Source organism: Scophthalmus maximus, chromosome 2, assembly GCF_022379125.1.
Source record: "Scophthalmus maximus strain ysfricsl-2021 chromosome 2, ASM2237912v1, whole genome shotgun sequence".
Lineage (NCBI taxonomy): Eukaryota > Metazoa > Chordata > Actinopteri > Pleuronectiformes > Scophthalmidae > Scophthalmus > Scophthalmus maximus.
In genome coordinates this window covers 30,931,256-30,946,056 of record NC_061516.1, presented here as the reverse complement: position 1 = coordinate 30,946,056, position 14,801 = coordinate 30,931,256, and the positions used below count along the sequence as shown (strand labels likewise).

Below are 14,801 nucleotides of genomic sequence, written 5' to 3'. Positions count from 1 at the left end.
TCATCCCTTTTTTTAATGAATGACTACCATCACAAGTTTTTGAATGAAGTAAATATAGGAATTTAGCTGTGAGACTAAAGGCAAATGTTCAAACGATTTTGAAACGGTGAAACTAATCAAGATTGTGTTGTCCTAGAATGAGAACATTCATCTTCGGAGAGAGTGTGTACTGAAAACTCTCATCGTCTACCTGGGAGAAGATCCAGATGACCTGATTAAGGAATATCTCGTAAGTAATATGCATGTCGGCACATCTTGTCAAAGGGACACAGAGACATTTTCAGACACGAGATTTCTTTGTTGTAATAACCATAACAGCTAAAGCTGGTCTATTTTTTTATAACAAAAAATTAATCTTGGACACTTAGCTAGCAACAACACATAGCAAACACAGTCAAACTGGGTTTTTTTTAAGAGAAGTTTGTAGAAACACTATCTGTCAACATTTGATCCTGGTGATAGGGCTGTTACTGTTGGCATTTTTATCGAAATATTCAATCACTTTTCTGATCATCCACACCCTGCAGAGTTGGGAGAAAGCTGCCGATATGTAGACTTCAAATACATTGCACAAAAATGTAACAATATGAACCTGGAACACTATTATATATCCATATACTTTGTTTTTCTTTAAGTAAAAGTGATACCTATTATTAGTTGATTGTACAAGATTAAAGGAATAGTTTTGACACATGCAATCTTCTTTCTTTGATGGTCAGATTGATACCACTCTCTCAGCTGGTTGTGGTGACATGCAGCGAAGGAATGGTCCAGCACATAACACACATCAACCAAATAACCCTGTACCAAATCTATATAGTCTGATCCCTTTTGGCATAATTCAATGAGTCATAGTTGTTACTATTTTGTCATAATCTGTAATTATTGTGCAGTCCAGCAAAAAACTATATATATTGCAGTGGTAGATTTTAATTTTCTCATCAAGATTAGGGCATCGGAATAATCAGTGAATTCTTCTTCAGGACTCTCGAGCAGGACTTGCTGAGACGGAACTTGAGCAGCTCACCATGGCAGTGTTTGTCATTCGAAAGGAGGGGGAAGGACTGCAGGAGCCGCCTGAAGACATTGGCATTGTCATTGAGGGTGTGGAAGTGTTGAATCAACTGACTTCAGTTGCCTCAGCTTGTGCCCTGCTACTAGGTTTGATATATGCACTTAACCTAGCTTACCCAAAACCCCTTTCGGTTCACTTTTGAAGCTCTCCAAAAAATCCTCATCGTGTCATCCTCGTGTGTGTGTGTGTGTGTGTGTGTGTGTGTGACCGACCGAGTGACCGACCGAGTCACCGTACAGTCCTTGCTTTCATTTAGTCATTGGTTTCAGTCAAAAGTAGTATGAAACATGAAGAAGCTTGAAATTTATTTGAAGCCATACCATAGCCATGCTATGGAAGCACAGTCTCTTTCTCGTTCGCCCTTTACTTCAAAAGGCAATCGCAACCAATATTCCTCAAACCAAAGTGTAAAAAACTTTGCACTGATACTGCAATAGATGTAGGAGGAGCAAGAGTTTGTTCTCTCCAAACATGTTTTCATGTATATAGATTTTTTTTTATTTGATTTAACTTTTCACATTTTCTAAAAAAGAAGAAGCTTATACAGCCCAGAGGATGTGTTGCTGTTTAGAGCTAACAACAAGGACTCACTGTGGTAATGTTGGGTTTGTTGTATTTGTTTATTACAACAACTTTCAAAAGTGTACGATGGTGCATATATTTGTGTCCCATTTTACTTTCTTTTATGAAGCAATTGGTTACATTGAATATGATACATGAAGAGGCTTGAAATTTACTTTTCGATTAAAGTGATTAATCTGCTTATTTTCTTAGACATATATGAAACATAAAAAATATTGTGAAGAGGGGTCCATTATATTTTCAATTAAGAATCAGCAAATTTATTTTACATCTACACTCTAAAATGAGTGCCCCCCCCCCCCCCCCCCCCCCAATACCCATTTTCACTGTTCAATTTTCCGAATGTTGAGTGGCTCTAGCTGTTTAAAGGGGATTTGTATTTGGACAATTTTGTCCCCACCCTGTTTTGCACTTGTACTTGTGTGATAATGCTGTAGAGCATGTTTTGAAACTGTTGTGCATATTTCCATTATCTGCTGTTGCACTGATACTATGCAGAAGTTAAAATAATGTTGTCCTATTAACTGTGATGCAATTTACATGCATTTGTTGAAGTGAAAAAGGACAATCTAAGTTTTATGCATAATTTATTTTTTTACATAAAGTGTAAAGAAACGCATACAATTTGAATCTTTATTCCCACCCAACCAACTAAAATTGTGCACTTAGGTAACCTAAAAAACTGCTTTTCCCGAGATCACCTAACTAGTTTGTTTTGAAGTAGGGTTTTACTTCACTTTAAAGCAAATAATTGAGTTGGAAAGATTGGAAACTTTAAGTTGACTTACCTCGAATTTAAGTTGCGTCAATGAAAACTTTTGATTAGGAAGCAATCAGATTCTTAAATACATCTGACTCGAAGCAATTGTGTTTATCTAACTTATTCATTTGATTTGGGAAAACTTAATTTAATAGTGTGTTACCAATTGACATAATTTTTTTAAGTTGGTCCAACAATTTTCTTTTTTCAGTGCAGTTATGTGACTATTTACACAGGAATAGTCTGCTCGAAGACTTTCAGTCAGGGTTTAGAAAACATCATAGTACAGAAACAGCACTACCGAAGGTTACCAACGACCTTCTCATGGCCTCAGACAGTGGACATGTTTCTATTCTCGTCCTTTTAGATCTTAGTGCTGCATTTGATACCATCGATCACAAAATTCTGTTACAGAGACTAGAACACATTGGGATTAAAGGAACAGCACTAGAATGGTTTAAGTCCTACTTATCTAATAGATTTCAGTTTGTTAACGTTAATAACAAATCTTCCATTCATACAAAAGTGAGACATGGAGTACCACAAGGTTCTGTACTGGGACCGATACTTTTCACTTTATATATGCTTCCTTTAGGCAATATTATAAGAAAACGCCACACCAATTTCCATTGCTACGCTGATGATACCCAGCTGTATTTATCTATAAAGCCAGATGAAACTAATCAGGTAGACAAACTTCAGGATTGTCTTAAAGACATAAAGGCCTGGATGACTTATAATTTTTTACTTCTAAATTCAGAAAAAACGGAGGTCATTGTACTCGGCCCTAAACACCTCAGAGAAACATTATCTGATCATATAGTTACCTTGGATGGCATTACCTTGGCCTCCAGCTCTACTGTGAGAAACCTTGGAGTTACCTTTGACCAGGACATGTCCTTTGACTCACACATGAAACAAGTCTCTAGGACAGACAGCCTTCTTTCACCTGCGCAAAATCAAGAACATTAGAAACATCTTATCTCAAAAGGATGCTGAAAAACGAGTCCATGCATTTGTTACTTCTAGACTGGACTACTGTAATTCATTACTGTTAGAATGCCCCAATAAGTCTGTGAAAAGCCTCCAGCTAATCCAAAATGCCGCAGCACGAGTTCTGACAGGAACTAAAAAAAGAGATCATATTTCTCCAGTGTTAGAATCTCTGCATTGGCTTCCTGTAAAATTCAGAATAGAATTCAAAATACTGCTCCTAACCTACAAAGCCCTTAATAATCAAGCTCCATCATATCTTACAGAGCTCATAGTTTCATATTATCCCAATAGATCACTTTGCTCTGTAAACGCAGGACTACTTGTGGTTCCCAGAGTCTGTAAAAGTAGAATGGGAGGCAGAGCCTTCAGCCACCAGGCTCCTCTCCTCTGGAACCAGCTCCCAGTTTTTGTCATGGAGGCAGATACCCTGTCTACATTTAAAGTTAAACTTAAAACCTTCATCTTTGATAAAGCTTATAGTTAGAACTGCTCAGGTGTTTAATAAACCATTTCTTTATTGTGCTGTTATAGGCCTAGACTGCTGGGGGAACTTATATCATGAGCATCTTTCTCCCTCTCCCGTTCTCTCCTTCTCCCTCTCTCTCTTTATCTCTTGCTCCTTCTCCCACTTTTTTCGATCTCTGTCTCTCTCTCTCTGCCCCCATGTATCTACATTACATGTCACTAACTCTGTTTTCTCTCTCCCCTAGTAGATCTGACCCCAGAGCTGCAGGATCCAAACCCGTCATTATTATTATTATTAATAACATCATTGTATTTATAAGTATCAGTTTTCACTAATTATAAGTATTAGTCTGGTAGAAATTAAAGCAACTGTTATACTACCCCCCCACCCCCCGATATGTTTACAGTACATGTCACTAACCCTGTTTGTGTTTTCTATCTCTCCTAGTGTATCTCTGACCCCAGAGCTGCAGGACCCAAACCCCTCATTATTATTGTTATTATTAATATTAATATCATCACTAATAATAACAACAACATAATTGTGTTTTTTTAATTATAAGTATCAGTCTGGTAGAGATTACAGCGGCGGTTGTACAACTGTCCTCTCTCTTCTCTCCTACTGTCTCTCCTCCCACCCTCTTTCTGCCCACCTCTCCTCTCTTCCTCCTCTCTCTCCTCACCCCAACCGGTCGAGACAGAAGCTCCGCCCACAACTGAGTCTGGTTCTGTCAGAGATTTCTTCCTGTTAAAAGGTAAGCTATGTAAAGTGCCTTGAGACAATGTGTGTTGTGATATGGTGCTATACAAATAAAATTGAATTGAATTGAATACCCTCTCCGGGAACCATCACCTTACCGTGGTGGAGGGGTTTGTGTGTCCCTATGAACCTGAGGGCTGTGTTGTCTGGAGCCTAGTGCTCCTGGTAGGGTTTCCCATGGCAGAGTGGTCTCAGGCGAGGGGCCAGACTAAGTATGGTTCAACAAAGACACCATGGACAACAGAGGAAGAGGAAAAGGGACCCAGCCCGGAGGAAGCCCGGGGCCCCCGTCTGGAGCTAGGCCCAGGCGGCGGGCTCGTCGGCGAGCGCCTAGTGGCCGGGTTTGCCACGGAGCCCGGCCGGGCACAGCCCGAAAAAGCTTCGTGGCACCTACCTCCTCTCCATCCTGTGGGCCCACCACTCATAGGAAGAACCGCTGGTGTCGGGTGCGCTGCCACACGGGTGGCAGTGGAGGTCGGGGACCTCGACGAACCGGACCTGGGCTGCAGAAGCTGGCTCTGGGGACGTGGCACGTCACATCTCTGTGTGGGAAGGAGCCGGAGCTTGTGCGGGAGGTGGAGCGCTACCAGTTGGATCTGGTGGGGCTTACCTCTACGCACAGTTTCGGTTCTGGAATTGTACTCCTGGATAGGGGTTGGACTCTTTTTTTCTCTGGATTTGCCCAGGGGGAGAGGCGACGGGCGGGTGTGGGGATACTCACAAACCCCCGGCTGAGCGCCGCTGTGTTGGAGTTTTCCCTATGCCTTTGGGCGGTGGGGGGGAAAACTCTGACTGTTGTTTGTGCATATGCACCAAACAGGAGTTCAGAGTATTCGGCCTTTTTGGAGACCCTGAATGGAGTCCTGCAAAGGACCCCAGTAGGGGACTCCGTTGTTCTGCTGGGAGACTTCAACGCCCACGTGGGCAATGATGGAGACACCTGGAGAGGCGTGATTGGGAAGAACGGCCTCCCTGATTGGAACCCAAGTGGTTGTTTGTTATTAGACTTCTGTGCTAGCCATGGCTTGTCTATAATGAACACCATGTTCGAACATAAGGATGCTCATAAGTGTACATGGTACCAGAGCACCCTAGGCCAAAGGTCGATGATCAATTTTGTGATCGTTTCATCTGATCTGAGGCCGCATGTTTTGGACACTCGGGTGAAGAGAGGGGCGGAGCTGTCAACTGATCATCATCTGGTGGTGAGTTGGATCCGGGGGTGGGGGAAGACTCTGGATAGACCTGGTAAGCCCAAACGTGTAGTGCGGGTGAACTGGGAACGTCTGGAGGAGGCCCCCTTCCAGGAGATTTTCAACTCACACCTCCGGCGGAGCTTTTCTGAGATTCCTGTGGAGGTTGGGGGCATTGAACCCGAGTGGGAAATGCTCAAAGCTTCCATTGCTGAAGCTGCGGCGGTGAGCTGTGGTCTCAAGGTCTTAGGTGCCTCAAGGGGCGGTAACCCTCGAACTCCGTGGTGGACACCGGTGGTCAGGGAAGCTGTCCAACTGAAGAAGGAGTCCTTTAGGGATATGTTATCCCAGAGGACTCCGGAAGCAGTTGCAAGGTACCGACGGGCCCGAAGGGCTGCAGCCTCTGCCGTGTCAGAGGCAAAACAGCGGATGTGGGAGAAGTTCGGAGAAGTCATGGAGAAGGACTTTAGGTCGGCACCAAGATGCTTCTGGAAAACCATTCGACATCTCAGGAGGGGGAAACGGGGAACCATCCACGCTGTGTATAGTAAGGATGGGACACTGTTGACCTCAGCTGAGGAGGTAATCGGGCGGTGGAAGGAGCATTTTGAGGAACTCCTGAATCCGACTAACACGCCCTCTATGGTAGAGGCAGAGCTGGAGGCTGATGGAGGATCATCGTCAATTTCCCTGGCGGAGGTCACTGTGGTAGTCAAACAACTTCACAGTGGCAAAGCCCCAGGGGTTGATGAGATCCGCCCAGAAATGTTGAAAGCTTTGGGTGTGGAGGGGCTGTCTTGGTTGACACGTCTCTGCAACATTGCGTGGAGGTCGGGTACAGTGCCAAACGAGTGGCAGACCGGGGTGGTGGTTCCCCTGTTCAAAAAGGGGGACCAGAGAGTGTGTGCCAATTACAGGGGTATCACACTTCTCAGCCTCCCGGGTAAAGTCTACTCCAAGGTGCTGGAAAGGAGGGTTCGGCCAATAGTCGAACCTCAGATTGAAGAGGAACAATGTGGATTCTGTCCTGGACGTGGAACAACGGACCAGCTCTTTACCCTTGCAAGGATCCTGGAGGGGGCCTGGGAGTATGCCCATCCAGTCTACATGTGCTTTGTGGATTTGGAGGCGTATGACCGGGTCCCCCGGGAGATACTGTGGGAGGGGCTGAGGGAGTATGGGGTGAGGGGGTCACTTCTTGGGGCCATGCAATCCCTGTATACTCAAAGCAATAGCTGTGTCCGGGTTCTCGGCAGTAAGTTGGATTCGTTCCCGGTTGGGGTTGGTCTCCGCCAGGGGTGCGCTTTGTCACCAATCCTGTTTGTGATATTCATGGACAGGATATCGAGGCGTATTCGTGGTGGGGTGGGGTTGCAGCTCGGTGGCCTGGGGATCTCATCACTGCTTTTTGCAGATGATGTGGTCCTGATGGCACCATCGGTCTGTGATCTTCAGCACTCACTGGATCAGTTCGCAGCCGAGTGTGGAGCGGTTGGGATGAGAATCAGCACCTCAAAATCTGAGGCCATGGTTCTCAGCAGGAAACCGGTGGATTGTCTACTAGGGAATGAGGCCCTTACCTCAAGTAAAGGAGTTTAAGTACCTCGGGGTCTTGTTTGCGAGTGAGGGGACAATGGAGCGTGAGATTGGCCGTAGAATTGGAGCAGCGGGGGCGGTATTGCACTCGCTTTGCCGCACCGTTGTGACAAAAAGGGAGCTGAGCCGGAAGGCAAAGCTCTCGATCTACCGGTCAATCTTTGTTCCTACCCTCACCTATGGTCATGAAGGATGGGTCGTGACCGAAAAAACGAGATCGCGAGTACAAGCGGCCGAAATGGGTTTCCTTAGAAGGTGGCTGGTGTCTCCCTTAGAGATAGGGTGAGAAGCTCAGTCATCCGTGAGGAGCTCGGAGTAGAGCCGCTGCTCCTTTGCGTAGAAAGGAGCCAGTTGAGGTGGTTCGGGCATCTGGTACGGATGCCCCCTGGGCGCCTCCCCTGGGAGGTGTTCCAGGCACGTCCAGCTGGGAAGAGACCTCGGGGTAGACCCAGGACTAGGTGGAGAGATTATATCTCCACACTGGCCTGGGAACGCCTCGGGATCCCCCAGTCAGACCTGGTTAATGTGGCCCGGGAAAGGGAAGTTTGGGGCCCCCTACTGAAGCTGCTGCCCCCGCGACCCGACCACGGATAAGCGGTTGAAGATGAGATGAGATGAGATGAGATGAATTGAATACAATATCCTCATAGATAATCTCTTCCAGGAACTACAGCATACAATTGTTAACAAGAACATAAAGTTATTCATAGATCTAGCCTCCTAAATTGTTGTGAAAATTCACCAGATTGATGGATTTAACTATGAACTGTACAACATTTTCTTCTGGGGGAGCATACCCCCGGACCCCCGGACCCCCCTACAGGGTCTGACGTCCACCAGCATAGTCTCACAAAATATTATGTGAAACACCTGAACCCTACAAAGGAGTCCCTAAATGTATGTAGAAGTTTCAAATTGAAAGAAAATTTCTGGCAGAGGACCACCAGACCCCCTGTCTTGTGTCCGCCCCACTTCTCAGACCAAAGTTACACCCTTGCATAGATTCATGTCTCAGAAATTGAGATGATGAGATAAAATGTGAAAGATAACTTTCATGAAGCAATAATAAATAATAAATAACAATTTAGCCCTGGTGCTCTTTTAATACAGGGTGACAGTGTCCATCCCAGACAGAAGACTCCTGCTGCCCCTTGGAATACTTAGATCCATTTTTGTCATCATGTTGTGCCTTAAAGGATGGGAAAAGTAACAGCACAAGGGTGGTAAAGTAAAATACAGTGTGTGTGTGTGTGTGTGTGTGTGTTCTGCACTGTTCCTGTTCCGTATCTATGGTGTAAGACAGCTGTCAAAAAGATGTATCTGTAATTCAATAATTCATATTCATAGTGTTAACAATTCGCATGCGCATGTAGCCCCAGAGACAAACAGTGGCCTTTTCTCAATGTGCGTTCTTCTCTGTACTTGCGTTCTCGTGAAACGTCATCAGCCGCAGCCAAAAATGACGTGTTGACACGTTTTTACGTTGTTCGCCTACTCAACCGTTTAAGTTAAAAGATAACCAATGTAGTATATGCAATAAAAGGACAGCATCAGTATTTAAGTGTGTGTGTGTGTATATATATAGATATTAGAGGGGATATATATATATATATATATATATAGCATGAGAGGTGCTGTCCATAATACTAAGGAGGTTTCCATAGCATTCTTCTCTCTGACACCTCCTCCAAAGATTCCAGATCCATTCCCAGGACAGAACCAGCTCTCCTGATGAGCTTATTCAGTCTATTAGCATGAGCGGCCTTCACCTTGCTGCCCCAGCACACAACAGCGTAGAAGATGAAGCTGGCCACCACCGAGTGATCAAACATTTGCAGCATGGTTCTGCACTCTTTGAAAGTCTGAGTCACCTGAGAATACAGGCAGGTGTGTTTTTTTGTTCAGTCCAACTTGTTGTCTATGTGGATGTCCAGATACTTGGAGTCATCTACAGTGTCAACATCTGTACCCTTAGTGCAGACTGGGTGGAGACGGGTCCGTTTCTTCCTGAACTCCACCACCAACTCCTTGGTCTTTGTGACATTGAGTTGCAGGTAGTTTCATCCTCACCACTCCACAAAAGTGTCCACCTTCCCCCTGTACTCCAACTCCTGTCCCCTGCTGACACAGTCCACAATAGCAGAACCATCTGAAAATGTCTGCAGGTGGAAGGACTGTGAGGTTCACAGAGTGAACAGGAAGGGAGATAGGACCGTCCCCTGAGGTGTCCCTGAACGGCTGTATGTCGTTTTTCAGCTTTGATGGGGTTCTTTAGCTCATATCAGGCCTAATTATGCTATTCATATTTTGACAATATGTCAAATTAAAGACTGAATCACTCAACTACTAAATTACCCAAATAAGGCAGAACATTTACATTCATTTCTCTATGGCTCCAACAATGATCATCGTGACCAAAATTTTCAATGTTATCAGTATTATCACGGTATTGTTAAAATATGAGGAAAATGTTTTCAAAAAGTACTGAATAAATTTAAATAATTTCACCAAGTTTTGTGCTTAAATAATGTATTTATTATATTATTATATAATATATATCCTTCAGGGTTCGAATCCCGGTTCAACCAGGGCCTTTCTGTGTGGAGTTTGCATGTTCTCCCCCGACATGCAGAATGGGGTTAGGAGACTCTAAAAAAATTGACTGTAGGTGTGACTGTGAGAGTGAATGGTTGTCCATCTCTGTATGTGGCCCTGTGATAGGCTGGCGACCTGTCCAGGGTGTACCCCGCCTCTCGCCCAATGTTAGCTGGGATTGGCTCCAGCAACCCCCCGCGACCCTTAAATGGATAAAGCGGTAGACGATGAATGAATGAATGAATATATCCTTCATAAGTAATACAAATAAGAGATTGAGAATATTTTAGAAAACATTTCTCCATAAAAGCTTAAATGTTGAGTAGAATACTTCTGTCTGTCTGTCTGTCTGTCACAATTGAATTGGTTTGAAACAGGGATCATAGAAAGAGCACTTTGAGATTGAAAAGTGCTCTATAAATAAAATATATTATAAGTTATTATTATAGAATATTGGACAACATTCTTCAGATTTTTTCTGTTAAAAATCATTAAAATTTAAAAAATACTCTTGTCATGTCATGTGTGCCATGCCTTGACAGTTTCCAAGAAACGAACATGTGGATGTGCAGTGACACCTAGAGGAAGGTCAGTAACAGTTACAGAAAAAACACCCCTATTAGAAAAGAATAGAACGGTCCATTGAAAAAATGCGTGTCGAGACGTCAAAAAATGACGGGACCAAAACCGTTTTTTTTAACCAGGATGTAAACATTTTAAATTCTGCTGTAAAGTTGGGCATTTTAACATGGGGCTCTATGAGGATTTACTCGCTTTTGGAGCCGGCCTCAAGCGGGCATCTAGTGAACTGCAGTTTACTGTAGCACTTCCGCATAGGCTTCATTTCTCAGCCTCAGAGTTGGCCCCTTGGTTGCAGCCCCAGAATTTTCTATATATTTCTTTTATTGTGAAATTACATCCGTGCGCAGAACATCCACTGCGCAGCCTCTTTAACAGTACTTCCGCATTCGCATTCGTCACAGCAGAATCCACAGAATCTGCTTGTACTTTGGCTGAGAAAACGTCCGAGCGACACAATGAGCACCGACAAATACCCCAGGACTTCTATTGAAGACGACTTCAACTATGGCACGAATGTTGCCACGGCCAGTATCCACATACGGATGGGTAAGTCACGTCGTGTTCGGGTTAGCGTCGGCTAAGCTAGTCAAGGCTAACCCGCTGTTAGCAAACACGTACCGACGTTTCCTCTGCCCGGCGTCAGGCAGACACAGTGAAGACAACTGGGATGTAGCTGTTGACGGTCGTTTAAAGTGACACACACACACACACACACACACACACACACAGCTGAATAAAGGCATATTCTATGTAGTCCTCTGGTTCAATAGAGCTGCAACAGTTAATCGACTCATCGATCACTAATCGCCAACTATTTTCATAATCGATTAATTGGTTCAAGTTGTTAAAAAAACAACAACTCTGATTTCAGCTTCTTAAATGCGAAGATTTTCTGGTTTCTTTGCTCCAATGGTGCAAGTAAACTGAATATTTTCTGTGTGTGGACAAAACCAAACATCATCTTGGGCTTTTGGGAAACACGATTGACATTATTCACCATTTTATGACATTTTATGGACCAAATACTGATCGATTCATTGAGAATAATAAACGCTAGTGGCAGCCCCAGTCCAAGTGTAAGCTGCTGTCACGCTTGTGTCTCCGTCGACCAGACTTCCTGAGGAAGGTGTACAGCCTCCTGAGCCTGCAGATCCTCCTGACCACAGCCACCTCCGCGCTCTTCATGTTCTCCCAGACCATCAAGGAGTTCGTCCACGCCAGGTGAGACGCCGACCCAGCTCGTAGCAGTTTCATCCGCGGTTCTTCCAACACCGAAAGCCGAGGACCGTAGACTTTCACCTCACGAGCGTTTCATTCTGTATCCACAACAGCCCCTTTAATTAGAAGAAGTGAATAGTCCCGTAAGTCAGATGAGGTTGGACCCTGCTCTTTTCCGTCAGTTTGTGACAGTGACCATGAGAGTCGACAGCAATGCACGTTAGTTGCGGAACTTACTGCTACTGATATCCATAACTTATAATGTGGGATTGGATTTATAATGTACGTATGTTTGTATAGTCCTGTTATGACTGTTGATCAAAACATCTGTTCCTACTTAAAAAAAACAACCCATACGATTTTGAACTTGTTGGTTGTGCACATCTTTGGTGATTGTATTTGTGTTTCCCTCCTCAGTCCTGCCGTGGTTCTGGTTTCAGCTCTGGGCTCTCTGGTTCTTCTGCTGGCTCTGGCCGTGTACAGGCACAAGCATCCGCTCAACCTCTACCTGCTGCTCGTATTTGTAAGCTTGTTTTTTGCTTCCGGTCTCTAAAGTCAATATATATGGATGGATGGATTTATTCATCCCAAACTGGCCAATCCCTGTGTTACAGCGGCAAGCTTTCGGGCACACATAATATAATAACTGCAACTATAAAAAGAAATTGTGAACAAGACTGGGTAACATTTTTGCTGCGTTCACACCGGACGTGATGTCATTCACGCAAATATTTGCCCATTCTTCTTCCACTTTCTCCGACACACACACACATAGGTACACATGAACTGTTGAATGAAAAAGGGCAGACAGGAATGAATGGGAAAGATGCACACGCACACACACACACACACACACACACACACACACACACACACACACACACACACACGTACACATGAACTGATGAAAGTAAAAAAGGCAGACAGGAATGCCGATAGCAAAGCCACACAAAGCGGTTGTGCTAACTGGGGCTAACTAGCCAGCGTCCAACTTCCTCGTTCACTTTCTGCCGAGCCCTCTCCTTCTTCACCCTGTCAGGATACAAATAGCAACCCAGTCGGCTGCACACAGCGAAAGTAGTGATTCTCCATTTCTGATACAAGTACAGAACGCCTGACGACAGAGACGGAGGGAAGATCTCAACGTCTCATCGCGTCGACCTACTCGCACCATTCGCTTCGCCCGCGTCAGTGACGCAAAATTTGCGTCTAGTGTTGTCTTTGCATTGGCTTTGTATGTAATCTTGTTTCGCTAAAAATGTGCACAGCGTCCGGTGTGGAAGCAGCATAAGAGAATGTAACATTGACAGTTAGTCGTCTGATGAATGTCACATATTTACACGATATTTACCCCTTTCCATTTACTGCCAATGACATTTTCCAGCTGTATTCAGTCATGGTGGATTAGCTGCCACTGGATGCTGTGTAAGTGCCACTAACTGTGCGTTGTTCGCAGACGCTGCTGGAGGCGGTTTCCGTGGCCACGGCTTGTAAGTAACTTTGAAGGGATTCTGTCAGTTTCCATCCTTTGCGCCCATTGGCAGGCCGTCTTGACGGCATGGGTTTCCCCCTCTCCACAGTGACTTTCTATGAATACGCCACTGTGCTGCAAGCCTTGTTCCTGACCTGTGCCGTGTTCGCCGGGCTCACAGCCTTCACCTTCCAGTCCAAGAGAGACTTCAGCAAATGGGGAGTAGGGTGAGTGTGTCATGGCTTCTGTTACATATGGTTACACAGTTTTTTATTATATCAATGCCTCTCTTGTGGGGGTTACACCATCAGATTTACAGTGTCTGGTCTGTTCTGACCCTACAGTCTGTTCGCCTGCCTGTGGATCCTCCTCATCGCAGGCTTCATGAGGGTGAGTGGAAGTTCCTGTGTGTTTCATGTGAAAAGGGGAGAGAAAAGATGGTGAAAGGAGGAAGAGGCTCTTGAGACTGCCTTCTTGCTGACTCTGTTGTCTCTGCAGTTCTTCTTCAACAGTGACAGCATGGAGCTGGTCATGTCCTGCGCCGGGGCTCTGGTCTTCTGCGGCTTCATCATCTACGACACCCACCTGCTGATGAAGCAGCTGTCGCCAGAGGAGCACATCCTGGCCTCCATCAACCTCTACCTGGACATCGTCAACCTCTTTCTGCACATCCTGCGCATCCTCGACTCCATGAAGAAGCACTGAGCGCTTCGCCTGGCTCCCGACAGCTTGTTCAGCCATACTGGAGAGGTGGAGGTGTGCACATGAGTCTTACTGTCGTTAATCAGAAGTGACACAAAATAAAAATAAAAAACCTCTCAGTGCTCAATGATCTTTCCAGGTGGCTGTGTGAACTGCTTCAGCTTATTTTTATTCCAAACTTTTCCTGATGGCTGGTTGTGGTTTTGTATTAAATTGAGGAGATCTATATCAGTGAAGTTGTTTTGTTTTGAAACCAGAATTTACTCATCATATTTTGAGACACGAGAATAGAGCCCACTAGCACCCCCTGCCTGGCCCAACGACTGCTCACCCTGTGGTGGTGCAGGAAAAACCTTCCCCATGTTAAAATCCATTCTTCAGCACAACAACTCAGATGGGTCTCTACTAATTTATTCCCAAACTGTAATTATTGTTGAATGTTTTGTTGTCAAAAATGAATTAATATTCCAGCAGTGCGCCGTAGCCCTCATGTTCCACATCTGTTAATGTTGTACGATAGCAAGAAGATGACACTATGTTGGTTTTAATGAACTTTAAACTGCTTGTTAATGTCTTTGTACATACTGTAACTTTTTTGGTTTGAATGTGTACTGAACTATAAAGGTATTTTTTTGGGGATCAGAGTGTAGAGTTGAATCTGAAGGCTTTTAATGAATACTACATGTGATTCTCTCCTGATTGTACCGATCTCAAGCAGCAGGAGATGTTGTGATGGCATTTGCTTCAGATTGTTCTTAATGCACAATTCAATAAATAGAAAAAAAGACTTCATGCCATGTTTTCAT

General features: G+C 44.6%; 1 protein-coding gene across 1 annotated transcript; it reads left to right on the top strand.

The window, feature by feature from the left end:
- The first annotated feature begins 10,891 nt into the window (after window positions 1–10,891).
- Window positions 10,892–14,782, top strand: tmbim4 (transmembrane BAX inhibitor motif containing 4). Its single transcript, XM_035627125.2, has 7 exons — window positions 10,892–11,150; window positions 11,717–11,825; window positions 12,240–12,345; window positions 13,279–13,312; window positions 13,403–13,520; window positions 13,638–13,683; window positions 13,792–14,782. Exons 1-7 carry the CDS (start codon window positions 11,060–11,062, stop codon window positions 13,996–13,998), a joined length of 711 nt encoding a protein of 236 aa, XP_035483018.1. The 5' UTR covers window positions 10,892–11,059; the 3' UTR covers window positions 13,999–14,782.
- The last annotated feature ends 19 nt before the right edge of the window (window positions 14,783–14,801 follow it).

Bases quoted from the DNA above. Each gene is read 5' to 3' on its own strand.
- tmbim4 (XM_035627125.2), top strand. From the start codon at position 11,060: ATGAGCACCGACAAATACCCCAGGACTTCTATTGAAGACGACTTCAAC. The intron at 12,346-13,278 runs GTAAGCTTGTTT...CGTTGTTCGCAG, and splicing joins TCTACCTGCTGCTCGTATTT to ACGCTGCTGGAGGCGGTTTC. The intron at 13,521-13,637 runs GTGAGTGTGTCA...CTGACCCTACAG, and splicing joins TTCAGCAAATGGGGAGTAGG to TCTGTTCGCCTGCCTGTGGA.